The 25,916-nt window shown below is 38.7% G+C and overlaps 2 protein-coding genes across 2 annotated transcripts in view; one reads left to right on the plus strand and one right to left on the minus strand.

Annotated features, from left to right (window-relative positions):
* Positions 1 to 700: 700 nt before the first annotated feature.
* On the minus strand, positions 701 to 24,526 carry LOC124459729 (salivary glue protein Sgs-3-like). The gene is made up of 3 exons (XM_047009333.1): positions 24,446 to 24,526; positions 1,790 to 2,316; positions 701 to 770 (listed from the first exon to the last, which is right to left on the minus strand). Exons 1-3 carry the CDS (start codon positions 24,524 to 24,526, stop codon positions 701 to 703), a joined length of 678 nt encoding a protein of 225 aa, XP_046865289.1.
* Positions 24,525 to 25,916, plus strand: part of LOC6650420 (choline O-acetyltransferase) — a 31,843-nt gene continuing 30,451 nt past the window's right edge. Inside the window, exon 1 of the mRNA XM_047009334.1 lies at positions 24,525 to 24,546. Within this exon, the coding sequence (XP_046865290.1) occupies positions 24,525 to 24,546 (22 nt within the window). The remainder of the gene's footprint in view (positions 24,547 to 25,916) is intronic.

Genomic DNA, 25,916 nt, shown 5'->3' on the forward strand with positions numbered 1-25,916 from the left:
ACGCCGAATATTGGTGCTATTTATTGAATTCTTAATTGCCGCTCAGAACAGTACTCTACTACTTATATTTACACAAATAATTAGAAACATAAAAACAACAACAACAATTTGATTGGGATCGGGAAAGCATTTTAGGGAAAAAAACTAAAAGAGATGAGACCCTAAACGATCAGACAATCCTTATGCTAACCAGTATTAGAACAAGAGATCATCGTTGGAAGGCTCAATTTTTATGTGAAATTAATATTTATGTGCAATAAATCATCGCTAGTGAAATCTTTCGTTTTACCTATTTGTTACTGAATAATTTTAATTATTATTTTTTAATTTTCTTCCAAACAAGCCTTCAAAGGGAAAAAAGGGAGGAAGAGGCGGTGGTGGAGGTAGTTCAATTTCAATAACAGGTAAGTCCACCTCAGGCAACGATGGAAGAGTTAGATTCAGCAGAGGAAAGGCTGGCAAAGGTAAAGCAGGCAGAGGTAATGCTGGTAAGGGAATTGGTGGAAGAGGCAGAGGCGGAAGAGGAAAACCCGGCAATGGTAATGGGAAGAACGGGTCATCAGAATTAGGATGATGATGATTATGATGGTGAAAATGATGCTGCGGCCTGGTCGTTATTGCAGATGTTGTCTTCAATGTCGTTGTCGGTTCACCAGTGGTGGATGTGGTCGCCGCAATATTTGTTGTTGATGTCGACACCTCAGGAGTTGTTGTTTCGGATGTGGAAGTAGGCGTTGTCTCCGTTGTTTCTTCTGTTGTGGTTGTCGATTCTGTTGTCGTTGGCATCTTAGTTGTAGTAGATTTCGTCGTTTTTGGCTTCTCAGTCGTTGATTTCGTTGTTTTTGGCTTTTTAGAAGTTGTCGATTTCGTTGTTTTTGGCTTCTTTGTGGTGGTCGATCTAGTAGTTTTCTTTGTTGTTGTGGGACGTTCAGTAGTTAGAGATTTTTCGGTAGTTGTTGTCTCCGCATTATCTGTTGTTGATGTCGACTCCTCAGGAGTTGTTGTTTCTGATGTGGAGGATATCGGAATTGTCTCTTCAGTAGTAGGCGTTGTCTCCGTTGTTTCTTCTGTGGTGGTTGTCGATTCCGTTGTCGTTGGCTTCTTAGTCGTTGTCGATTTCGTTGTTTTTGGCTTTTTAGTAGTTGTCGAATTCGTTGTTTTTGGCTTCGTAGTTGTAGTAGATTTCGTCGTTTTTGGCTTCTTAGTCGTTGTTGATTTCGTTGTTTTTGGCTTTTTAGTAGTTGTCGATTTTGTTGTTTTTGGCTTCTTTGTGGTGGTCGATCTAGTAGTTTTCTTTGTTGTTGTGGGACGTTCAGTAGTTAGAGATTTTTCGGTAGTTGTTGTCTCCGCATTATCTGTTGTTGATGTCGACTCCTCAGGAGTTGTTGTTTCTGATGTGGAGGATATCGTAGTTGTCTCTTCAGTAGTAGGCGTTGTCTCCGTTGTTTCTTCTGTGGTGGTTGTCGATTCCGTTGTCGTTGGCTTTTTAGTCGTTGTCGATTTCGTTGTTTTTGGCTTCTTAGTTGTAGTAGATTTCGTCGTTTTTGGCTTCTTAGTCGTTGTTGATTTCGTTGTTTTTGGCTTTTTAGTTGTAGTAGATTTCGTCGTTTTTGGCTTCTTAGTCGTTGTTGATTTCGTTGTTTTTGGCTTTTTAGTAGTTGTCGATTTTGTTGTTTTTGGCTTCTTTGTGGTGGTCGATCTAGTAGTTTTCTTTGTTGTTGTGGGACGTTCAGTAGTTAGAGATTTTTCGGTAGTTGTTGTCTCCGCATTATCTGTTGTTGATGTCGACTCCTCAGGAGTTGTTGTTTCTGATTTGGAGGATGTCGTAGTTGTCTCTTCAGTAGTAGGCGTTGTCTCCGTTGTTTCTTCTGTGGTGGTTGTCGATTCCGTTGTCGTTGGCTTCTTAGTCGTTGTCGATTTCGTTGTTTTTGGCTTCTTAGTTGTAGTAGATTTCGTCGTTTTTGGCTTCTTAGTCGTTGTTGATTTCGTTGTTTTTGGCTTTTTAGTAGTTGTCGATTTTGTTGTTTTTGGCTTCTTTGTGGTGGTCGATCTAGTAGTTTTCTTTGTTGTTGTGGGACGTTCAGTAGTTAGAGATTTTTCGGTAGTTGTTGTCTCCGCATTATCTGTTGTTGATGTCGACTCCTCAGGAGTTGTTGTTTCTGATGTGGAGGATATCGTAGTTGTCTCTTCAGTAGTAGGCGTTGTCTCCGTTGTTTCTTCTGTGGTGGTTGTCGATTCCGTTGTCGTTGGCTTCTTAGTCGTTGTCGATTTCGTTGTTTTTGGCTTCTTAGTTGTAGTAGATTTCGTCGTTTTTGGCTTTTTAGTAGTTGTCGAATTCGTTGTTTTTGGCTTCTTAGTCGTTGTTGATTTCGTTGTTTTTGGCTTTTTAGTAGTTGTCGATTTTGTTGTTTTTGGCTTCTTTGTGGTGCTCGATCTAGTAGTTTTCTTTGTTGTTGTGGGACGTTCAGTAGTTAGAGATTTTTCGCTAGTTGTTGTCTCCGCATTAACTGTTGTTGATGTCGACTCCTCAGGAGTTGTTGTTTCTGATGTGGAGGATATCGTAGTTGTCTCTTCAGTAGTAGGCGTTGTCTCCGTTGCTTCTTCCGTGGTGGTTGTCGATTCTGTTGTCGTTGGCTTCTTAGTCGTTGTCGATTTCGTTGTTTTTGGCTTCTTAGTTGTAGTAGATTTCGTCGTTTTTGGCTTCTTAGTCGTTGTTGATTTCGTTGTTTTTGGCCTTTTAGTAGTTGTTGATTTCGTTGTTTTTGGCTTTTTAGTAGTTGTCGATTTCGTTGTTTTTGGCTTCTTAGTCGTTGATTTCGTTGTTTTTGGCTTTTTAGTCGTTGTCGATCTAGTAATTTTCTTTGTTGTTGTGGTCTCCGTATTATCTGTTGTTGATGTCGACTCCTCAGGAGTTGTTTTTTCTGATGTGGAGGATATCGTAGTTGTCTCTTCAGTAGTAGGCGTTGTATCCGTTGTTTCTTCTGTGGTGGTTGTCGATTCTGTTGTCGTTGGCTTCTTAGTCGTTGTCGATTTTGTTGTTTTTGGCTTTTTAGTAGTTGTTGATTTCGTTGTTTTTGGCTTTTTAGTAGTTGTCGATTTCGTTGTTTTTGGCTTCTTTGTGGTGGTCGATCTAGTAGTTTTCTTTGTTGTTGTGGGACGTTCAGTAGTTAGAGATTTTTCGGTATTTGTTGTCTCCGCATTATCTGTTGTTGATGTCGACTCCTCAGGAGTTGTTGTTTCTGATGTGGAGGATATCGTAGTTGTCTCTTCAGTAGTAGGCATTGTCACCGTTGTTTCTTCTGTGGTGGTTGTCGATTCTGTTGTCGTTGGCTTCTTAGTCGTTGTCGATTTCGTTGTTTTTGGCTTTTTAGTAGTTGTTGATTTCGTTGTTTTTGGCTTTTTAGTAGTTGTCGATTTTGTTGTTTTTGGCTTCTTTGTGGTGGTCGATCTAGTAGTTTTCTTTGTTGTTGTAGGACGTTCAGTAGTTAGAGATTTTTCGCTAGTTGTTGTCTCCGCATTATCTGTTGTTGATGTCGACTCCTCAGGAGTTGTTGTTTCTGATGTGGAGGATATCGTAGTTGTCTCTTCAGTAGTAGGCGTTGTCTCCGTTGTTTCTTTTGTAGTGGTTGTCCATTCTGTTGTCGTTGGCTTCTTAGTCGTTGTCGATTTCGTTGTTTTTGGCTTCTTAGTCGTTGTTGATTTCGTTGTTTTTGGCTTTTTAGTAGTTGTTGATTTCGTTGTTTTTGGCTTTTTAGTTGTAGTAGATTTCGTCGTTTTTGGCTTCTTAGTCGTTGTTGATTTCGTTGTTTTTGGCTTTTTAGTAGTTGTCGATTTTGTTGTTTTTGGCTTCTTTGTGGTGGTCGATCTAGTAGTTTTCTTTGTTGTTGTGGGACGTTCAGTAGTTAGAGATTTTTCGGTAGTTGTTGTCTCCGCATTATCTGTTGTTGATGTCGACTCCTCAGGAGTTGTTGTTTCTGATGTGGAGGATATCGTAGTTGTCTCTTCAGTAGTAGGCGTTGTCTCCGTTGTTTCTTCTGTGGTGGTTGTCGATTCCGTTGTCGTTGGATTCTTAGTCGTTGTCGATTTCGTTGTTTTTGGCTTCTTAGTTGTAGTAGATTTCGTCGTTTTTGGCTTTTTAGTAGTTGTCGAATTCGTTGTTTTTGGCTTCTTAGTCGTTGTTGATTTCGTTGTTTTTGGCTTTTTAGTAGTTGTTGATTTCGTTGTTTTTGGCTTTTTAGTTGTAGTAGATTTCGTCGTTTTTGGCTTCTTAGTCGTTGTTGATTTCGTTGTTTTTGGCTTTTTAGTAGTTGTCGATTTTGTTGTTTTTGGCTTCTTTGTGGTGGTCGATCTAGTAGTTTTCTTTGTTGTTGTGGGACGTTCAGTAGTTAGAGATTTTTCGGTAGTTGTTGTCTCCGCATTATCTGTTGTTGATGTCGACTCCTCAGGAGTTGTTGTTTCTGATGTGGAGGATATCGTAGTTGTCTCTTCAGTAGTAGGCGTTGTCTCCGTTGTTTCTTCTGTGGTGGTTGTCGATTCCGTTGTCGTTGGATTCTTAGTCGTTGTCGATTTCGTTGTTTTTGGCTTCTTAGTTGTAGTAGATTTCGTCGTTTTTGGCTTTTTAGTAGTTGTCGAATTCGTTGTTTTTGGCTTCTTAGTCGTTGTTGATTTCGTTGTTTTTGGCTTTTTAGTAGTTGTTGATTTCGTTGTTTTTGGCTTTTTAGTTGTAGTAGATTTCGTCGTTTTTGGCTTCTTAGTCGTTGTTGATTTCGTTGTTTTTGGCTTTTTAGTAGTTGTCGATTTTGTTGTTTTTGGCTTCTTTGTGGTGGTCGATCTAGTAGTTTTCTTTGTTGTTGTAGGACGTTCAGTAGTTAGAGATTTTTCGCTAGTTGTTGTCTCCGCATTATCTGTTGTTGATGTCGACTCCTCAGGAGTTGTTGTTTCTGATGTGGAGGATATCGTAGTTGTCTCTTCAGTAGTAGGCGTTGTCTCCGTTGTTTCTTTTGTAGTGGTTGTCCATTCTGTTGTCGTTGGCTTCTTAGTCGTTGTCGATTTCGTTGTTTTTGGCTTCTTAGTCGTTGTTGATTTCGTTGTTTTTGGCTTTTTAGTAGTTGTTGATTTCGTTGTTTTTGGCTTTTTAGTTGTAGTAGATTTCGTCGTTTTTGGCTTCTTAGTCGTTGTTGATTTCGTTGTTTTTGGCTTTTTAGTAGTTGTCGATTTTGTTGTTTTTGGCTTCTTTGTGGTGGTCGATCTAGTAGTTTTCTTTGTTGTTGTGGGACGTTCAGTAGTTAGAGATTTTTCGGTAGTTGTTGTCTCCGCATTATCTGTTGTTGATGTCGACTCCTCAGGAGTTGTTGTTTCTGATGTGGAGGATATCGTAGTTGTCTCTTCAGTAGTAGGCGTTGTCTCCGTTGTTTCTTCTGTGGTGGTTGTCGATTCCGTTGTCGTTGGATTCTTAGTCGTTGTCGATTTCGTTGTTTTTGGCTTCTTAGTTGTAGTAGATTTCGTCGTTTTTGGCTTTTTAGTAGTTGTCGAATTCGTTGTTTTTGGCTTCTTAGTCGTTGTTGATTTCGTTGTTTTTGGCTTTTTAGTAGTTGTTGATTTCGTTGTTTTTGGCTTTTTAGTTGTAGTAGATTTCGTCGTTTTTGGCTTCTTAGTCGTTGTTGATTTCGTTGTTTTTGGCTTTTTAGTAGTTGTCGATTTTGTTGTTTTTGGCTTCTTTGTGGTGGTCGATCTAGTAGTTTTCTTTGTTGTTGTGGGACGTTCAGTAGTTAGAGATTTTTCGCTAGTTGTTGTCTCCGCATTATCTGTTGTTGATGTCGACTCCTCAGGAGTTGTTGTTTCTGATGTGGAGGATATCGTAGTTGTCTCTTCAGTAGTAGGCGTTGTCTCCGTTGTTTCTTCTGTGGTGGTTGTCGATTCCGTTGTCGTTGGATTCTTAGTCGTTGTCGATTTCGTTGTTTTTGGCTTCTTAGTTGTAGTAGATTTCGTCGTTTTTGGCTTCTTAGTCGTTGTTGATTTCGTTGTTTTTGGCTTTTTAGTAGTTGTCGATTTTGTTGTTTTTGGCTTCTTTGTGGTGGTCGATCTAGTAGTTTTCTTTGTTGTTGTGGGACGTTCAGTAGTTAGAGATTTTTCGCTTGTTGTTGTCTCCGCATTAACTGTTGTTGATGTCGACTCCTCAGGAGTTGTTGTTTCTGATGTGGAGGATATCGTAGTTGTCTCTTCAGTAGTAGGCGTTGTCTCCGTTGTTTCTTCTGTGGTGGTTGTCGATTCCGTTGTCGTTGGCTTCTTAGTCGTTGTCGATTTCGTTGTTTTTGGCTTCTTAGTTGTAGTAGATTTCGTCGTTTTTGGCTTCTTAGTCGTTGTTGATTTCGTTGTTTTTGGCTTTTTAGTAGTTGTCGATTTTGTTGTTTTTGGCTTCTTTGTGGTGGTCGATCTAGTAGTTTTCTTTGTTGTTGTGGGACGTTCAGTAGTTAGAGATTTTTCGCTTGTTGTTGTCTCCGCATTAACTGTTGTTGATGTCGACTCCTCAGGAGTTGTTGTTTCTGATGTGGAGGATATCGTAGTTGTCTCTTCAGTAGTAGGCGTTGTCTCCGTTGTTTCTTCTGTGGTGGTTGTCGATTCCGTTTTCGTTGGATTCTTAGTCGTTGTCGATTTCGTTGTTTTTGGCTTCTTAGTTGTAGTAGATTTCGTCGTTTTTGGCTTTTTAGTAGTTGTCGAATTCGTTGTTTTTGGCTTCTTAGTCGTTGTTGATTTCGTTGTTTTTGGCTTTTTAGTAGTTGTCGATTTTGTTGTTTTTGGCTTCTTTGTGGTGGTCGATCTAGTAGTTTTCTTTGTTGTTGTGGGACGTTCAGTAGTTAGAGATTTTTCGGTATTTGTTGTCTCCGCATTATCTGTTGTTGATGTCGACTCCTCAGGAGTTGTTGTTTCTGATGTGGAGGATATCGTAGTTGTCTCTTCAGTAGTAGGCGTTGTCTCCGTTGTTTCTTTTGTAGTGGTTGTCCATTCTGTTGTCGTTGGCTTCTTAGTCGTTGTCGATTTCGTTGTTTTTGGCTTCTTAGTCGTTGTTGATTTCGTTGTTTTTGGCTTTTTAGTAGTTGTCGATTTTGTTGTTTTTGGCTTCTTTGTGGTGGTCGATCTAGTAGTTTTCTTTGTTGTTGTGGGACGTTCAGTAGTTAGAGATTTTTCGGTAGTTGTTGTCTCCGCATTAACTGTTGTTGATGTCGACTCCTCAGGAGTTGTTGTTTCTGATGTGGAGGATATCGTAGTTGTCTCTTCAGTAGTAGGCGTTGTCTCCGTTGTTTCTTTTGTAGTGGTTGTCCATTCTGTTGTCGTTGGCTTCTTAGTCGTTGTCGATTTCGTTGCATTTGGCTTTTTAGTAGTTGTTGATTTCGTTGTTTTTGGCTTTTTAGTAGTTGTCGATTTTGTTGTTTTTGGCTTCTTTGTGGTGGTCGATCTAGTAGTTTTCTTTGTTGTTGTAGGACGTTCAGTAGTTAGAGATTTTTCGCTAGTTGTTGTCTCCGCATTATGTGTTGTTGATGTCGACTCCTCAGGAGTTGTTGTTTCTGATGTGGAGGATATCGTAGTTGTCTCTTCAGTAGTAGGCGTTGTCTCCGTTGTTTCTTTTGTAGTGGTTGTCCATTCTGTTGTCGTTGGCTTCTTAGTCGTTGTCGATTTCGTTGTTTTTGGCTTCTTAGTCGTTGTTGATTTCGTTGTTTTTGGCTTTTTAGTAGTTGTCGATTTTGTTGTTTTTGGCTTCTTTGTGGTGGTCGATCTAGTAGTTTTCTTTGTTGTTGTGGGACGTTCAGTAGTTAGAGATTTTTCGGTAGTTGTTGTCTCCGCATTAACTGTTGTTGATGTCGACTCCTCAGGAGTTGTTGTTTCTGATGTGGAGGATATCGTAGTTGTCTCTTCAGTAGTAGGCGTTGTCTCCGTTGCTTCTTCCGTGGTGGTTGTCGATTCTGTTGTTGTTGGCTTCTTAGTCGTTGTCGATTTCGTTGTTTTTGGCTTCTTAGTTGTAGTAGATTTTGTCGTTTTTGGCTTCTTAGTCGTTGTTGATTTCGTTGTTTTTTGCTTTTTAGTAGTTGTCGATTTTGTTGTTTTTGGCTTCTTTGTGGTGGTCGATCTAGTAGTTTTCTTTGTTGTTGTGGGACGTTCAGTAGTTAGAGATTTTTCGGTAGTTGTTGTCTCCGCATTATCTGTTGTTGATGTCGACTCCTCAGGAGTTGTTGTTTCTGATGTGGAGGATATCGTAGTTGTCTCTTCAGTAGTAGGCGTTGTCTCCGTTGCTTCTTCCGTGGTGGTTGTCGATTCTGTTGTTGTTGGCTTCTTAGTCGTTGTCGATTTCGTTGTTTTTGGCTTCTTAGTTGTAGTAGATTTTGTCGTTTTTGGCTTCTTAGTCGTTGTTGATTTCGTTGTTTTTGGCTTTTTAGTAGTTGTCGATTTTGTTGTTTTTGGCTTCTCTGTGGTGGTCGATCTAGTAGTTTTCTTTGTTGTTGTGGGACGTTCAGTACTTAGAGATTTTTCGGTATTTGTTGTCTCCGCATTATCTGTTGTTGATGTCGACTCCTCAGGAGTTGTTGTTTCTGATGTGGAGGATATCGTAGTTGTCTCTTCAGTAGTAGGCGTTGTCTCCGTTGTTTCTTTTGTAGTGGTTGTCCATTCTGTTGTCGTTGGCTTCTTAGTCGTTGTCGATTTCGTTGTTTTTGGCTTCTTAGTCGTTGTTGATTTCGTTGTTTTTGGCTTTTTAGTAGTTGTCGATTTTGTTGTTTTTGGCTTCTTTGTGGTGGTCGATCTAGTAGTTTTCTTTGTTGTTGTGGGACGTTCAGTAGTTAGAGATTTTTCGGTAGTTGTTGTCTCCGCATTAACTGTTGTTGATGTCGACTCCTCAGGAGTTGTTGTTTCTGATGTGGAGGATATCGTAGTTGTCTCTTCAGTAGTAGGCGTTGTCTCCGTTGTTTCTTTTGTAGTGGTTGTCCATTCTGTTGTCGTTGGCTTCTTAGTCGTTGTCGATTTCGTTGCATTTGGCTTTTTAGTAGTTGTTGATTTCGTTGTTTTTGGCTTTTTAGTAGTTGTCGATTTTGTTGTTTTTGGCTTCTTTGTGGTGGTCGATCTAGTAGTTTTCTTTGTTGTTGTAGGACGTTCAGTAGTTAGAGATTTTTCGCTAGTTGTTGTCTCCGCATTATGTGTTGTTGATGTCGACTCCTCAGGAGTTGTTGTTTCTGATGTGGAGGATATCGTAGTTGTCTCTTCAGTAGTAGGCGTTGTCTCCGTTGTTTCTTTTGTAGTGGTTGTCCATTCTGTTGTCGTTGGCTTCTTAGTCGTTGTCGATTTCGTTGTTTTTGGCTTCTTAGTCGTTGTTGATTTCGTTGTTTTTGGCTTTTTAGTAGTTGTCGATTTTGTTGTTTTTGGCTTCTTTGTGGTGGTCGATCTAGTAGTTTTCTTTGTTGTTGTGGGACGTTCAGTACTTAGAGATTTTTCGGTAGTTGTTGTCTCCGCATTATCTGTTGTTGATGTCGACTCCTCAGGAGTTGTTGTTTCTGATGTGGAGGATATCGTAGTTGTCTCTTCAGTAGTAGGCGTTGTCTCCGTTGTTTCTTCTGCGGTGGTTGTCGACTCCGTTGTCGTTGGCTTCTTAGTCGTTGTCGATTTCGTTGTTTTTGGCTTCTTAGTTGTAGTAGATTTCGTCGTTTTTGGCTTCTTAGTCGTTGTTGATTTCGTTGTTTTTGGCTTTTTAGTAGTTGTCGATTTTGTTGTTTTTGGCTTCTTTGTGGTGGTCGATCTAGTAGTTTTCTTTGTTGTTGTGGGACGTTCAGTAGTTAGAGATTTTTCGCTTGTTGTTGTCTCCGCATTAACTGTTGTTGATGTCGACTCCTCAGGAGTTGTTGTTTCTGATGTGGAGGATATCGTAGTTGTCTCTTCAGTAGTAGGCGTTGTCTCCGTTGTTTCTTCTGTGGTGGTTGTCGATTCCGTTGTCGTTGGCTTCTTAGTCGTTGTCGATTTCGTTGTTTTTGGCTTCTTAGTTGTAGTAGATTTCGTCGTTTTTGGCTTCTTAGTCGTTGTTGATTTCGTTGTTTTTGGCTTTTTAGTAGTTGTCGATTTTGTTGTTTTTGGCTTCTTTGTGGTGGTCGATCTAGTAGTTTTCTTTGTTGTTGTGGGACGTTCAGTAGTTAGAGATTTTTCGCTTGTTGTTGTCTCCGCATTAACTGTTGTTGATGTCGACTCCTCAGGAGTTGTTGTTTCTGATGTGGAGGATATCGTAGTTGTCTCTTCAGTAGTAGGCGTTGTCTCCGTTGTTTCTTCTGTGGTGGTTGTCGATTCCGTTTTCGTTGGATTCTTAGTCGTTGTCGATTTCGTTGTTTTTGGCTTCTTAGTTGTAGTAGATTTCGTCGTTTTTGGCTTTTTAGTAGTTGTCGAATTCGTTGTTTTTGGCTTCTTAGTCGTTGTTGATTTCGTTGTTTTTGGCTTTTTAGTAGTTGTCGATTTTGTTGTTTTTGGCTTCTTTGTGGTGCTCGATCTAGTAGTTTTCTTTGTTGTTGTGGGACGTTCAGTAGTTAGAGATTTTTCGGTATTTGTTGTCTCCGCATTATCTGTTGTTGATGTCGACTCCTCAGGAGTTGTTGTTTCTGATGTGGAGGATATCGTAGTTGTCTCTTCAGTAGTAGGCGTTGTCTCCGTTGTTTCTTTTGTAGTGGTTGTCCATTCTGTTGTCGTTGGCTTCTTAGTCGTTGTCGATTTCGTTGTTTTTGGCTTCTTAGTCGTTGTTGATTTCGTTGTTTTTGGCTTTTTAGTAGTTGTCGATTTTGTTGTTTTTGGCTTCTTTGTGGTGGTCGATCTAGTAGTTTTCTTTGTTGTTGTGGGACGTTCAGTAGTTAGAGATTTTTCGGTAGTTGTTGTCTCCGCATTAACTGTTGTTGATGTCGACTCCTCAGGAGTTGTTGTTTCTGATGTGGAGGATATCGTAGTTGTCTCTTCAGTAGTAGGCGTTGTCTCCGTTGTTTCTTTTGTAGTGGTTGTCCATTCTGTTGTCGTTGGCTTCTTAGTCGTTGTCGATTTCGTTGCATTTGGCTTTTTAGTAGTTGTTGATTTCGTTGTTTTTGGCTTTTTAGTAGTTGTCGATTTTGTTGTTTTTGGCTTCTTTGTGGTGGTCGATCTAGTAGTTTTCTTTGTTGTTGTAGGACGTTCAGTAGTTAGAGATTTTTCGCTAGTTGTTGTCTCCGCATTATGTGTTGTTGATGTCGACTCCTCAGGAGTTGTTGTTTCTGATGTGGAGGATATCGTAGTTGTCTCTTCAGTAGTAGGCGTTGTCTCCGTTGTTTCTTTTGTAGTGGTTGTCCATTCTGTTGTCGTTGGCTTCTTAGTCGTTGTCGATTTCGTTGTTTTTGGCTTCTTAGTCGTTGTTGATTTCGTTGTTTTTTGCTTTTTAGTAGTTGTCGATTTTGTTGTTTTTGGCTTCTTTGTGGTGGTCGATCTAGTAGTTTTCTTTGTTGTTGTGGGACGTTCAGTAGTTAGAGATTTTTCGGTAGTTGTTGTCTCCGCATTATCTGTTGTTGATGTCGACTCCTCAGGAGTTGTTGTTTCTGATGTGGAGGATATCGTAGTTGTCTCTTCAGTAGTAGGCGTTGTCTCCGTTGTTTCTTCTGTGGTGGTTGTCGATTCTGTTGTCGTTGGCTTCTTAGTCGTTGTCGATTTCGTTGTTTTTGGCTTCTTAGTTGTAGTAGATTTTGTCGGTTTTGGCTTCTTAGTCGTTGTTGATTTCGTTGTTTTTGGCTTTTTAGTAGTTGTCGATTTTGTTGTTTTTGGCTTCTCTGTGGTGGTCGATCTAGTAGTTTTCTTTGTTGTTGTGGGACGTTCAGTACTTAGAGATTTTTCGGTATTTGTTGTCTCCGCATTATCTGTTGTTGATGTCGACTCCTCAGGAGTTGTTGTTTCTGATGTGGAGGATATCGTAGTTGTCTCTTCAGTAGTAGGCGTTGTCTCCGTTGTTTCTTTTGTAGTGGTTGTCCATTCTGTTGTCGTTGGCTTCTTAGTCGTTGTCGATTTCGTTGTTTTTGGCTTCTTAGTCGTTGTTGATTTCGTTGTTTTTGGCTTTTTAGTAGTTGTCGATTTTGTTGTTTTTGGCTTCTTTGTGGTGGTCGATCTAGTAGTTTTCTTTGTTGTTGTGGGACGTTCAGTAGTTAGAGATTTTTCGGTAGTTGTTGTCTCCGCATTAACTGTTGTTGATGTCGACTCCTCAGGAGTTGTTGTTTCTGATGTGGAGGATATCGTAGTTGTCTCTTCAGTAGTAGGCGTTGTCTCCGTTGTTTCTTTTGTAGTGGTTGTCCATTCTGTTGTCGTTGGCTTCTTAGTCGTTGTCGATTTCGTTGCATTTGGCTTTTTAGTAGTTGTTGATTTCGTTGTTTTTGGCTTTTTAGTAGTTGTCGATTTTGTTGTTTTTGGCTTCTTTGTGGTGGTCGATCTAGTAGTTTTCTTTGTTGTTGTAGGACGTTCAGTAGTTAGAGATTTTTCGCTAGTTGTTGTCTCCGCATTATGTGTTGTTGATGTCGACTCCTCAGGAGTTGTTGTTTCTGATGTGGAGGATATCGTAGTTGTCTCTTCAGTAGTAGGCGTTGTCTCCGTTGTTTCTTTTGTAGTGGTTGTCCATTCTGTTGTCGTTGGCTTCTTAGTCGTTGTCGATTTCGTTGTTTTTGGCTTCTTAGTCGTTGTTGATTTCGTTGTTTTTGGCTTTTTAGTAGTTGTCGATTTTGTTGTTTTTGGCTTCTTTGTGGTGGTCGATCTAGTAGTTTTCTTTGTTGTTGTGGGACGTTCAGTAGTTAGAGATTTTTCGGTAGTTGTTGTCTCCGCATTAACTGTTGTTGATGTCGACTCCTCAGGAGTTGTTGTTTCTGATGTGGAGGATATCGTAGTTGTCTCTTCAGTAGTAGGCGTTGTCTCCGTTGCTTCTTCCGTGGTGGTTGTCGATTCTGTTGTTGTTGGCTTCTTAGTCGTTGTCGATTTCGTTGTTTTTGGCTTCTTAGTTGTAGTAGATTTTGTCGTTTTTGGCTTCTTAGTCGTTGTTGATTTCGTTGTTTTTGGCTTTTTAGTAGTTGTCGATTTTGTTGTTTTTGGCTTCTTTGTGGTGGTCGATCTAGTAGTTTTCTTTGTTGTTGTGGGACGTTCAGTAGTTAGAGATTTTTCGGTAGTTGTTGTCTCCGCATTATCTGTTGTTGATGTCGACTCCTCAGGAGTTGTTGTTTCTGATGTGGAGGATATCGTAGTTGTCTCTTCAGTAGTAGGCGTTGTCTCCGTTGTTTCTTCTGTGGTGGTTGTCGATTCTGTTGTCGTTGGCTTCTTAGTCGTTGTCGATTTCGTTGTTTTTGGCTTCTTAGTTGTAGTAGATTTTGTCGGTTTTGGCTTCTTAGTCGTTGTTGATTTCGTTGTTTTTGGCTTTTTAGTAGTTGTCGATTTTGTTGTTTTTGGCTTCTCTGTGGTGGTCGATCTAGTAGTTTTCTTTGTTGTTGTGGGACGTTCAGTACTTAGAGATTTTTCGGTAGTTGTTGTCTCCGCATTATCTGTTGTTGATGTCGACTCCTCAGGAGTTGTTGTTTCTGATGTGGAGGATATCGTAGTTGTCTCTTCAGTAGTAGGCGTTGTCTCCGTTGTTTCTTCTGTGGTGGTTGTCGATTCTGTTGTCGTTGGCTTCTTAGTCGTTGTCGATTTCGTTGTTTTTGGCTTTTTAGTAGTTGTTGATTTCGTTGTTTTTGGCTTTTTAGTAGTTGTCGATTTCGTTGTTTTTGGCTTCTCTGTGGTGGTCGATCTAGTAGTTTTCTTTGTTGTTGTGGGACGTTCAGTACTTAGAGATTTTTCGGTAGTTGTTGTCTCCGCATTATCTGTTGTTGATGTCGACTCCTCAGGAGTTGTTGTTTCTGATGTGGAGGATATCGTAGTTGTCTCTTCAGTAGTAGGCGTTGTCTCCGTTGTTTCTTCTGCGGTGGTTGTCGACTCCGTTGTCGTTGGCTTCTTAGTCGTTCTCGATTTCGTCGTTTTTGGCTTCTTAGTTGTAGTAGATTTCGTCGTTTTTGGCTTCTTAGTCGTTGTTGTTTTCGTTGTTTTTGGCTTCTTAGTAGTTGTCGATTTCGTTGTTTTTGGCTTCTTTGTGGTGGTCGATCTAGTAGTTTTCATTGTTGTTGTGGGACGTTCAGTAGTTAGAGATTTTTCGGTAGTTGTTGTCTCCGCATTATCTGTTGTTGATGTCGACTCCTCAGGAGTTGTTGTTTCTGATGTGGAGGATATCGTAGTTGTATCTTCAGTCGTTGGCGTTGTCTCCGTTGTTTCTTCTGTGGTGGTTGTCGATTCTGTTGTCGTTGGCTTTTTAGTTGCAGTAGATTTCGTCGTTTTCGGCTTCTTAGTCGTTGTTGATTTCGTTGTTTTCTTAGTGGTTGTCGACTTTGTTGTTTTTGGTGTTTTAGTTGTTGTCGATTGCGTAGTTTTTACTGTTGTTGTGGGACCTTCAGTAGTTGCAGACTTCTTAGTAGTTTTCGTCTTTGAATTCTCTGTTGACGTAGATTCTTTAGGAGTTGACGTCTCTGTTGTTGTTGTTTCATCAGAAGCTGCCGTTTTCTCTGTTATTTGTTCTGTGGTTGTCGATTTCGTTGTTGCTGGCTTTTTAGTGGTTGTCGATTTCGTTGTTTTTGGCTTCTTAGTGGTTGTCGACTTTGATGTTTTTGGTGTTTTAGTTGTTGTTGATTTCGTTGTTTTTGGCTTTTTAGTCGTTGTCGATTTCGTTGTTTTTGGCTTCTTAGTGGTTGTCGACTTTGTTGTTTTTGGTGTTTTAGTTGTTGTCGATTTCGTAGTTGTTATTGTTGTTGTGGGGCCTTCAGTAGTTACAGACTTCTCAGTAGTTTTCGTCTTTGAATTCTCTGTTGACGTAGATTCTTTAGGAGTTGACGTCTCTGTTGTTGTTGTTTCATCAGAAGCTGCCGTTTTCTCTGTTGTTTGTTCTGTGGTTGTCGATTTCGTTGTTGCTGGCTTTTTAGTGGTTGTCGATTTCGTTGTTTTTGGCTTTTTAGTGGTTGTCGACTTTGTTGTTTTTGGTGTTTTAGTTGTTGTCGATTTCGTAGTTTTTACTGTTGTTGTGGGGCCTTCAGTAGTTACAGACTTCTCAGTAGTTTTCGTCTTTGAATTCTCTGTTGACGTAGATTCTTTAGGAGTTGACGTCTCTGTTGTTGTTGTTTCATCAGAAGCTGCCGTTTTCTCTGTTGTTTGTTCTGTGGTTGTCGATTTCGTTGTTGCTGGCTTTTTAGTGGTTGTCGATTTCGTTGTTTTTGGCTTTTTAGTGGTTGTCGACTTTGTTGTTTTTGGTGTTTTAGTTGTTGTCGATTTCGTAGTTTTTACTGTTGTTGTGGGGCCTTCAGTAGTTACAGACTTCTCAGTAGTTTTCGTCTTTGAATTCTCTGTTGACGTAGATTCTTTAGGAGTTGACGTCTCTGTTGTTGTTGTTTCATCAGAAGCTGCCGTTTTCTCTGTTGTTTGTTCTGTGGTTGTCGATTTCGTTGTTGCTGGCTTTTTAGTGGTTGTCGATTTCGTTGTTTTTGGCTTCTTAGTGGTTGTCGACTTTGATGTTTTTGGTGTTTTAGTTGTTGTTGATTTCGTTGTTTTTGGCTTTTTAGTCGTTGTCGATTTCGTTGTTTTTGGCTTTTTAGTGGTTGTCGACTTTGTTGTTTTTGGTGTTTTAGTTGTTGTCGATTTCGTAGTTTTTACTGTTGTTGTGGGGCCTTCAGTAGTTACAGACTTCTCAGTAGTTTTCGTCTTTGAATTCTCTGTTGACGTAGATTCTTTAGGAGTTGACGTCTCTGTTGTTGTTGTTTCATCAGAAGCTGCCGTTTTCTCTGTTGTTTGTTCTGTGGTTGTCGATTTCGTTGTTGCTGGCTTTTTAGTGGTTGTCGATTTCGTTGTTTTTGGCTTCTTAGTGGTTGTCGACTTTGATGTTTTTGGTGTTTTAGTTGTTGTTGATTTCGTTGTTTTTGGCTTTTTAGTCGTTGTCGATTTCGTTGTTTTTGGCTTTTTAGTGGTTGTCGACTTTGTTGTTTTTGGTGTTTTAGTTGTTGTCGATTTCGTAGTTTTTACTGTTGTTGTGGGGCCTTCAGTAGTTACAGACTTCTCAGTAGTTTTCGTCTTTGAATTCTCTGTTGACGTAGATTCTTTAGGAGTTGACGTCTCTGTTGTTGTTGTTTCATCAGAAGCTGCCGTTTTCTCTGTTGTTTGTTCTGTGGTTGTCGATTTCGTTGTTGCTGGCTTTTTAGTGGTTGTCGATTTCGTTGTTTTTGGCTTTTTAGTGGTTGTCGACTTTGTTGTTTTTGGTGTTTTAGTTGTTGTCGATTTCGTAGTTTTTACTGTTGTTGTGGGGCCTTCAGTAGTTACAGACTTCTCAGTAGTTTTCGTCTTTGAATTCTCTGTTGACGTAGATTCTTTAGGAGTTGACGTCTCTGTTGTTGTTGTTTCATGAGAAGCTGCCGTTTCCTCTGTTGTTTGGTCTGTGGTTGTCGATTTCGTTGTTGCTGGCTTTTTAGTGGTTGTCGATTTCGTTGTTTTTGGCTTTTTAGTGGTTGTCGACTTTGTTGTTTTTGGTGTTTTAGTTGTTGTCGATTTCGTAGTTTTTACTGTTGTTGTGGGGCCTTCAGTAGTTACAGACTTCTCAGTAGTTTTCGTCTTTGAATTCTCTGTTGACGTAGATTCTTTAGGAGTTGACGTCTCTGTTGTTGTTGTTTCATCAGAAGCTGCCGTTTCCTCTGTTGTTTGGTCTGTGGTTGTCGATTTCGTTGTTGCTGGCTTTTTAGTGGTTGTCGATTTCGTTGTTTTTGGCTTTTTAGTGGTTGTCGACTTTGTTGTTTTTGGTGTTTTAGTTGTTGTCGATTTCGTAGTTTTTACTGTTGTTGTGGGGCCTTCAGTAGTTACAGACTTCTCAGTAGTTTTCGTCTTTGAATTCTCTGTTGACGTAGATTCTTTAGGAGTTGACGTCTCTGTTGTTGTTGTTTCATCAGAAGCTGCCGTTTTCTCTGTTGTTTGTTCTGTGGTTGTCGATTTCGTTGTTGCTGGCTTTTTAGTGGTTGTCGATTTCGTTGTTTTTGACTTCTTAGTGGTTGTCGACTTTGTTGTTTTTGGTGTTTTAGTTGTTGTCGATTTCGTAGTTTTTACTGTTGTTGTGGGACCTTCAGTAGTTACAGACTTCTCAGTAGTTTTCGTCTTTGAATTCTCTATTGACGTAGATTCTTTAGGAGTTGACGTCTCTGTTGTTGTTGTTTCATCAGAAGCTGCCGTTTTCTCTGTTGTTTGTTCTGTGGTTGTCGATTTCGTTGTTGCTGGCTTTTTAGTGGTTGTCGATTTCGTTGTTTTTGGCTTTTTAGTGGTTGTCGACTTTGTTGTTTTTGGTGTTTTAGTTGTTGTCGATTTCGTAGTTTTTACTGTTGTTGTGGGGCCTTCAGTAGTTACAGACTTCTCAGTAGTTTTCGTCTTTGAATTCTCTGTTGACGTAGATTCTTTAGGAGTTGACGTCTCTGTTGTTGTTGTTTCATCAGAAGCTGCCGTTTTCTCTGTTGTTTGTTCTGTGGTTGTCGATTTCGTTGTTGCTGGCTTTTTAGTGGTTGTCGATTTCGTTGTTTTTGGCTTCTTAGTGGTTGTCGACTTTGTTGTTTTTGGTGTTTTAGTTGTTGTCGATTTCGTAGTTTTTACTGTTGTTGTGGGGCCTTCAGTAGTTACAGACTTCTCAGTAGTTTTCGTCTTTGAATTCTCTGTTGACGTAGATTCTTTAGGAGTTGACGTCTCTGTTGTTGTTGTTTCATCAGAAGCTGCCGTTTTCTCTGTTGTTTGTTCTGTGGTTGTCGATTTCGTTGTTGCTGGCTTTTTAGTGGTTTTTGTTTTGGTTGTTTTTGGCTTCCTTGTGGTAGTCGGTATAGTAGTTTTTTTTGTTGTTGTTGGATGGTCTTTGGTTACAGATTTTTCGGTAGTTGTGGTTTCTTCAGGATTTTTCGTCTTCGTAGTTGTTAATGTATTAGTTGTTGTTGTTTTATTACAGCTTAGATTAAGATGGGGAAATAAATTGCAGAGGCTTTCCGTTGTTCTTCTATGTTGAGATCCAATAATTGCAGTCTCCGGCGCATTCTCGTTATCTGCACTTCTTACGTGGATTGCAAAAGCAGCTTGGCATATTGCAAATAACCAAAAATTCCCAAGAAGTCTCTGCAATCAATTTTGCATGATAATTGCTTTTGCGTTTAAATTTTGTTACTTACCATGATGAGCCAAGCAGGAAACTGAATCGTTCTCTGACTTAAGAAGTATTTATATTCCAAAGGCGAAGTGTGATAGCACACAAAAAGCCAATAGTTCAAATAGTTCAAATAGAGTTCAAAAAAGGTCATATTATGTGAAATATTCAAAACCATCAAAGTACCTAAATGTAATTAAGATAACTCGAAGTTTCAAAATTGATTTTGGACAAGTAAAATTGTATGTCAAATTTTTTCATTTTCCGGAGAATTCTTATTAAACATTAGAAACCTAATGCATGTCGATAAACTAAAGCTGACATGATATTTTGATGTTCGCGTAAGCTTGATGTGAATGCTTCCTGCCGAACATGATAAAAACTAAAGCTGACATGATATTTTGATGTTCGCGTAAGCTTGATGTGAATGCTTCCTGCCGAACATGATAAAAACTCTCAACATGAGTGTTGATTATAATTGTCTTTCCCCCACTACAACAGGTTGAATAGAAATGTTCAAATTTTTCAGAAGATAAGGGACAGTTGATGTTTGCGTGTCGTTAACCTTTCATGAACTTTAACCTCAACTTAACGCTGTTTATAAATTGTTTTATTTTCATAGCATCTGCAATCTTAGCATAGGAAATAACGAAGATATTGATCAAAGTCACTGTTTACCACAGATTGTTCTTATGGGAGCAATATTATATAGTCGCCCGATCTTGATCAAATTTGGCACAGCCATTAATAGTTATTGTAAAACTGACAAATATTTAATTGAAAGCAATCGCGTTAAAAGTAATAAAGTTATTGACAAAAGTCACTGTTTTCGACCGATCGTTCCTATTGGAGCTATATGATATAGTCACCCGATCTTAATCAAATTTGGCAGAGTCGTTTTTACGTATAATAAACCCACCAATATTATTAATTAATATTCATTTCATCTTTGTACAGTCGTTTGTATGTGCAAAAAACTTACCAATATTAACTTTCACGACAATAGCTCAGAAAATATCGAAGTTATTGAGAAAAGTCACTGCGCGTGACTTTGGGAGCTCGATCAAGACGGACGGACATGGCTATAAGAACTCGTTTCGACGTGCAGATCAAGAGTATATATATTTCATATGGTCGGAGATGCTTCCTTCTATGCGTTGCGCACTTCTGAATTATATACCCTTTTTGCAAGGGGTGATGAGGGAGAAAAACAGGGACATGGATTGCCATTGTGTGTTTCAATTGGCTATTTAATTTTTAGTGAGGATTAATACAAGTGAGTACGTACAGTGGTGGGCACAAAGTTAGGGCATTTTGTATTTTCGAATATTTATCATGATTTTCTTAAATCCCAAGTATTATAGTTTAAAAAAAAGAGATTTGTAGTTAATTCTAAATTTTTGTGTTATTGTTGATGCAATCATGTTTCGTTGTATGCTGTTTTTTTAAAATTCTATAAAGTTTTAGAAGCAAGTTATATTATTCCAATTTTTTCCCAATGGTGGTATAGGTGGCGGTGGTGGCAATTCAAGTTCAATAGTTGGGATATCAACGACAGAAAGCGGTGGCAAAGGACGAAGATCTGGAAATGGGAAAAAGGGGCCGCAAGAAATATAGTGATGATGATGATAATGATGATGTTGATGATGTTGAGTCGGGATTGAGTCTTCGTTGAGTTTTCGTTGACTCAGTAGTTGTCGATGTTGTTGTTGTGTTCTTAGTTGTTGAGGTTGACGTTGTCTCTTCAGTTGTTGTCGTCTCCGTAGTTGGTGTTGTCTCTTCAGTTGTTGTCGTCTCCGTAGTTGATGTTGAAGTTGGTGTTGTCTTTGTTGTTGTAGTTGTGTCATAGTCTAGATTAAGGTAAGGAACTTGCAAAGGGTTTCCGTTGATGTTATTGCTGAGGTTGTTTTGTCATTTTCGATTGTTTGTGTTGTGGATGTAGTAGTGGATTCCCCAGTAGATATCGTTGTCGTTGCATTGTTGCAGTTGAGGTTGAGGTGAGTAAATAACTCGCAAAGGCTTTTTGTTGTTGTTGCATCATTATCCGCCTTTTTTACCAGTTTTATTAAAGCAGCTTAACAAGGTACGATTATCGATAAATACCTTTGAAGTTTCTGCAAATAAGTTTGCTTTATAGTTCATTTTTCATCGTTTTATGTGCTTTTAAAATTTTATGCTACTTACCATGATGAGCCAAACAAGAAACTGAATTTTTTTGGTTTAAGAAGTATTTATATGGCAAACGAACTGTGTGATAGGACACAATGAGACAATGATTGAAATACTTGTAACAGAGTTCAAAGAATGTCAAATTACGTGAAATGTTAAAGCCCATAAAATAACTAAATGTTATTAAGATAGTTCGAAATTGTCAAATTTTGTCAACAATCGTCGGTTTCTTGTTAAACATTAGAAACCTAATGGATGCCGATGGACATGATACATGCTCGTTTAAGATTAATGTAAATGCCTCCTGTGGAACTCGATAAAAACATTAATTTTGAATGAACTTCAACGTCCACTTAACACTATATGTCTATTAGTAACATGTTTGTAAAATTTATCATTTTCCTAGCATATGCATATGTACTGTTTCAATTTGGAGACAATGGTTGCCAAGACTTCTAATATTTAAAAAAGTCTTTACACAATCATTGCATTTTACGTTGGTCGCTTTGCTCCAGGAAAAAAATATTATTATATTTCTGAAAAATACTGTATGTCTCATAAATATATAGCCCAAACTAGCAAACCCGGCGAACTTCGTAACTCCTAACAGTCAAAGAATTTCGTGTTACCTTTTAGCTTGAAACTTGCCATTTAAAATGGTGGCCTCAATCACGTTCTTCATTAATTTTTTAATAACCAATCGTGTGCCATTGCACAGCCGTGGTGGGTTCAAGTTACGGAGCAAAATCACCGGAGATCCTACTTTCAATTGTAAGTGGTGCGGTGGCATGCCTGGCAAATCCAAGGAATTCAAAAATTCTACTGGGTAATTTACAGCTTCGATAGTATTGCAAACTGTATCAACAGATTTGTATGACACAGAGTCTGTTGGCAACAATTGTTGTATCTTGAAATTTAATCCATGAACGTCCACATTTTTCGCTGCTAAAATGGCTCTTTCTGCCAGCCACTCAAGATTGTGTGTGTACATCGGGAAATATACAGTCGATGAGAACATCTTGCGAGTGGACGATTGTGCAAAAACCGGTTGGTAATTTTATTGATCCAGTATTTTCATGTACGGCAACTTTCCCATTGCCAATATCTAATAGCTGTTTCGAAAAAGTTTCGGCGGATGGATCCTGAAGCGTTTGAACGCGCATGTTCACATGCCCTGCCACGCTTCGCTGTGCCCGCTTTTGAAAAATTAAAATTGCGGTTGGTAATTTTATTGCTGAAATTCAAGTTAAACCCTTGAAGTAGATGTCTTTGGATATGTTGAACGTCTTATTACTATGTTAAATTCTATTTAACTCTATTGCTGAGTTGCAGTTAAGTATAAATTACAGTCTATTTGTTAAGCAATTTAGATGGATGGCAAAAGGTTGAGCAAAATCTTTTACTACTCTTAAAGCTTGGGTATAAAAAATAGATGTTGGCCGATTCTCAGTCCTACACGATCTGCATAAAAAATTTCGTGAGAATCGGTCGAGCCGTTTCGGAGTAGTTTGGTAACAAACACCACACTCGAGAATTTTATATATATAGATAAATTAATTGAATAGATTAAAAGTATCTTAAAATCTAGTATTTAGTATTTGTAGCCTTGCAAAGGTGAAAGGTCTCTGCGTTTTTCAGTCATTTTATCGAAACTATATATTCGTTGAAATCGGCTCGATTAAAATATTACAATATAGAAAATAAGTCGACTAGTACTTTTAGGCATATCTACATATATGGAAAATGTCAATTTTTAGAATAACAGTTCAATTTGAACAGTAATCTTTCAATCCAAATGTAAATACATAATTATTTAATTAAAATATGTATTAGGAAGATTCGTAATTACACTAGATAGTGTAAGTCATGAAATTAGCTGTATGAATTTGATATGGTTGCAAGGAATAGAAGGAACCATCTCCGACCATATAAGGTGAAAATAGCCATGTCCTTACGTCCGTCCGTCTGGACCGACGCGAACTCCTCTTAGACCTTAAGAGCTACCGAGTTGAAATTTAGCATGTAGGCTTTTATGTATATACTGCGCTGTTTGTTTATCTCGGATTCAGCCGGATCGGATCACTATATCATATTGCTCACATACAAGCGGCAAAGTCACGAACAGTGACTTTACTCAATTACTTCGTTTTGCTCTGAGCTATTGTCATGAAATTTAATATTAGGTACAGTCATATTGATCAAGATCGAGTGACTATATCAAATCATATAGCATAGAAACAATCGATCGAAAACAGTGGCTATGTTTAGAAAATTCGTTATTTTCTATAGCATTAGACTTTTAAAACGTTTCTTCACCTTGACGGCTATAGGCAGGGAAAGAGTAACAAAAAACTTGCAAGGGTATACAAACTTTGACGCGGTTGAAGAGAGCAACGGTCCTCTGTTTTTTTTAACAGAGGAACTTAGAGCCTAACAACAAGTTTCAGATATTTTTCTTACTCTAGTACTTAATATATACTGGGTATGCTGCAAGCGGCCATTATCACTTATTATTGGGTTGGTATGTCATTCCTTTTAATACAAGTTATATTTTTAGTTTAAGCAAGAGAATTTGCAAGAACATTTGAATGTGCTTCCAGCTTTGCAGAATACTTTAGTAGCTGAGTGCCTATTTTAGATTTCACGCTAAGTAAATTTTAATAATTTTGATGATCATTTTAAATTTTAAATTTTGATGATCATTCTCAGAATCTTCGGCTGCGCAGTTGTTTAACATCGATATTGCTGATACTCCAGATGGGCTTCACTACAGATTTATATATAAGGACTTTATGCTATAGATGTAGAGGGGAGCGAGCACTGAGGATCCAATGTAAGCTACTCGCATTCTGTTCTAGCTGTGATTTCTTTCCTTCGATGCGCTCGCACCAAGTTAGTCTTCTGTCGAGGAGTATTATTAAAAATTAACTCTTTTTTTTTTGTATTAAGAAAAAAATATTTCCTAAGTTTATAAAATTGAAATAAAATAGATTTTTTTGTTATTTTCATCACCGAATTTGTCAAAATATTGCCAATTTATTTCTATAGCCCAAACTAACAAAGTTTTCTAGAAAATTTAGTTTTCGAAGTAAAGATTTTCCATGTGGTACCTCAAACCAAGGTTTTCTTGAAAATTTTGAAAACAAACGCCAGCGTTAATATTGATAGCATACTTTTGGCACCTACAAAATCGAATTCCATGGCAACTAGTTAGTTAATCAACGGTTGAGTTTTCTATTTGACTTGCATTGATATTTGCAATGTAAATGTGCGTGGTCTAGTAGTAGAAAAAAAGAACATCTAAATGTAATGTCTCGTTCTATAGGTTCCGTTTCAGTCAAAAAGATATCTAACCGTCAGAAATAACTTCCCTTTTTGATAGCTAACTCTTCACTGAATCGTCTACATCCCAGCGGGAGGACAACACAGTTGAGAACGCTTTTGGTTGCTATTCCTGTCGCTGCCATCAAACAACGTTTGACACTCTGTGGGGTAGCTACCAGCCCAGAAAGCTAAAGCCAAAAACCTGACGCTGGCAACCTGCTGTCTATCCGCCTGTCAATATCAGCAGACATAAAAGGATCAGTAACGTGCAATATAAAGTCATCAGCCCAGACAGACAGACAGACTGTCAGATAGACAGCAATGAAAATATTTTAATGAAAATATAATTTCAAACACTTTTAAAATGCGGTAACAGAGAGTTAAGGGTAAAGGCCTCAGGTCAGGTGTGTGTACCTCTTTAGGTATATAACCCAATTGTAAGTTATCACAGGCTCAATCAAATTAGGCTAGACGGATGTGAGTTGTGTTGGCAGATTCTTAAACCATTTATGGTAAGTTCTTGATTATACCCATCTCTTTTTCTCACTTTTCTACCCCCATCTTGGCCAAATCAAGAGATACTATGTGCATATTTAAAAATACACGCACACGCACATACAGACACACTTTTGGATGTGGGTAGTTACACACATACCAACAGTATAAAAAATCGATAGATTGTAGGCACATAACAAGAAGGCGGAGACGGTTTACCTTGGCCAAAAGGCAGAGACCAGACCCCAGGCACAGCGTGATATTTTTTAAGTGTTGTTTTTGTTGTTCTTTGCCTGACATGGTGTATGGGGATGGGAATGGTAATGGGAATGGGGATGGGGATGGGGAATGGAAATATGGGTGGTTGGAAATGGTGGTGTCTATTTTACGCCTCGATTACATTCGAGCAGATGCCATGAAACCAAATATCTAATTGCCAAAAGACCCACACAACGTGTATGTGTGAGTTTTTTTCTAATTGAAAATAAACATTGCTCGATGTTTTTCAATGTGATTTTCTTTCTTAGACCAAGCGAAATTCAACCTTGAAAGTTCAAATTTGATTCACGTCGTTTTTTTCTCTGTGGAATCAGTTAAAAATGTATGATTTGATATAGAATAAGTCATAGCTTGTGGATTACTTCTTTTGAAATGGTAATTCAACACTGAAGATGACTAGAAATACCACTTCGAAAACATAAAGAGTATTCAATGGCATAATATTTAGAATTCCAAGTCATCAGATGAACTCACGACAATACAAAAACCTCACAAAATCTCTTCGGTATTGCATTTCTAAACATTGCGGTAATCTTATACTAAACTCGAGTCTTTAGATAAGTTACGAAATTTCACATCGCAGACAATTAGCTGTAAATTAAAATTGAATTAGAGCTAAATACTAAACAAATCGTCGAAAATTTCTACTGCAAATTCCCTTGACTAATTCTTTTCCCTCCTTCCTGCCGTCTATATATAGAGGCAACTGCGTTTTTGTTTGTTCTATTGTGAGCTCGTACCTAACAAGCGTGCCTTTTCTCTATTTCTTCTATTTCTTTGGGATAGCGTGTCTTTCAGACATTTTTTTGTGCTGTTGTTGTTTGTATGGGCCCAAAGCACTCCAACGTAGGTTGAAACAAGAACTCCTTGGCCGCCGCGGGCGAGTAACCTTGTTTTGCAACCACTTTGGGCAACCAAAAGTACGTTAGCCTCCACGTCGGCAGTGGCGATGATGATTAAGATGATGATTAACCTGATGATGATGATGATAGTTGTTCCATATATTTCTGCCTCCGCCTACATATGTATGAAGGTACATAAGTCGAGCTATGTGCTTTATATTTATAAAGCGCACAGCACGCGACCAGGCACACCCACTGTGGGGCACACCTTGATTTACCTTTATGGTTTACCTTAATTTTTTGCTCATGTGACTGTTATCGATCGACAGGCAGCCTTAGTATGTATCAAGACACTCAAGAAGTAGTTTCAACAAAATGTGAACCCACGTAATTGCCTTGACGCGGGCGGCATTTGTAATCTTCGTGGACTTAAGATGGAAATTCCTTGAAACTGGAAACTTTTGGCAGAGCTCAATAAAGTTGAAAACTATTGCTTAGAGACTATATAACTAATATAGGTATATATTATAACTAGAGCGTAGAGTGCGTGGTAATATTCTATTATAATA

The sequence above is a fragment of the Drosophila willistoni genome, chromosome 3R (assembly GCF_018902025.1).
Source record: "Drosophila willistoni isolate 14030-0811.24 chromosome 3R, UCI_dwil_1.1, whole genome shotgun sequence".
In the NCBI taxonomy this organism is placed as follows: Eukaryota; Metazoa; Arthropoda; class Insecta; order Diptera; family Drosophilidae; genus Drosophila; species Drosophila willistoni.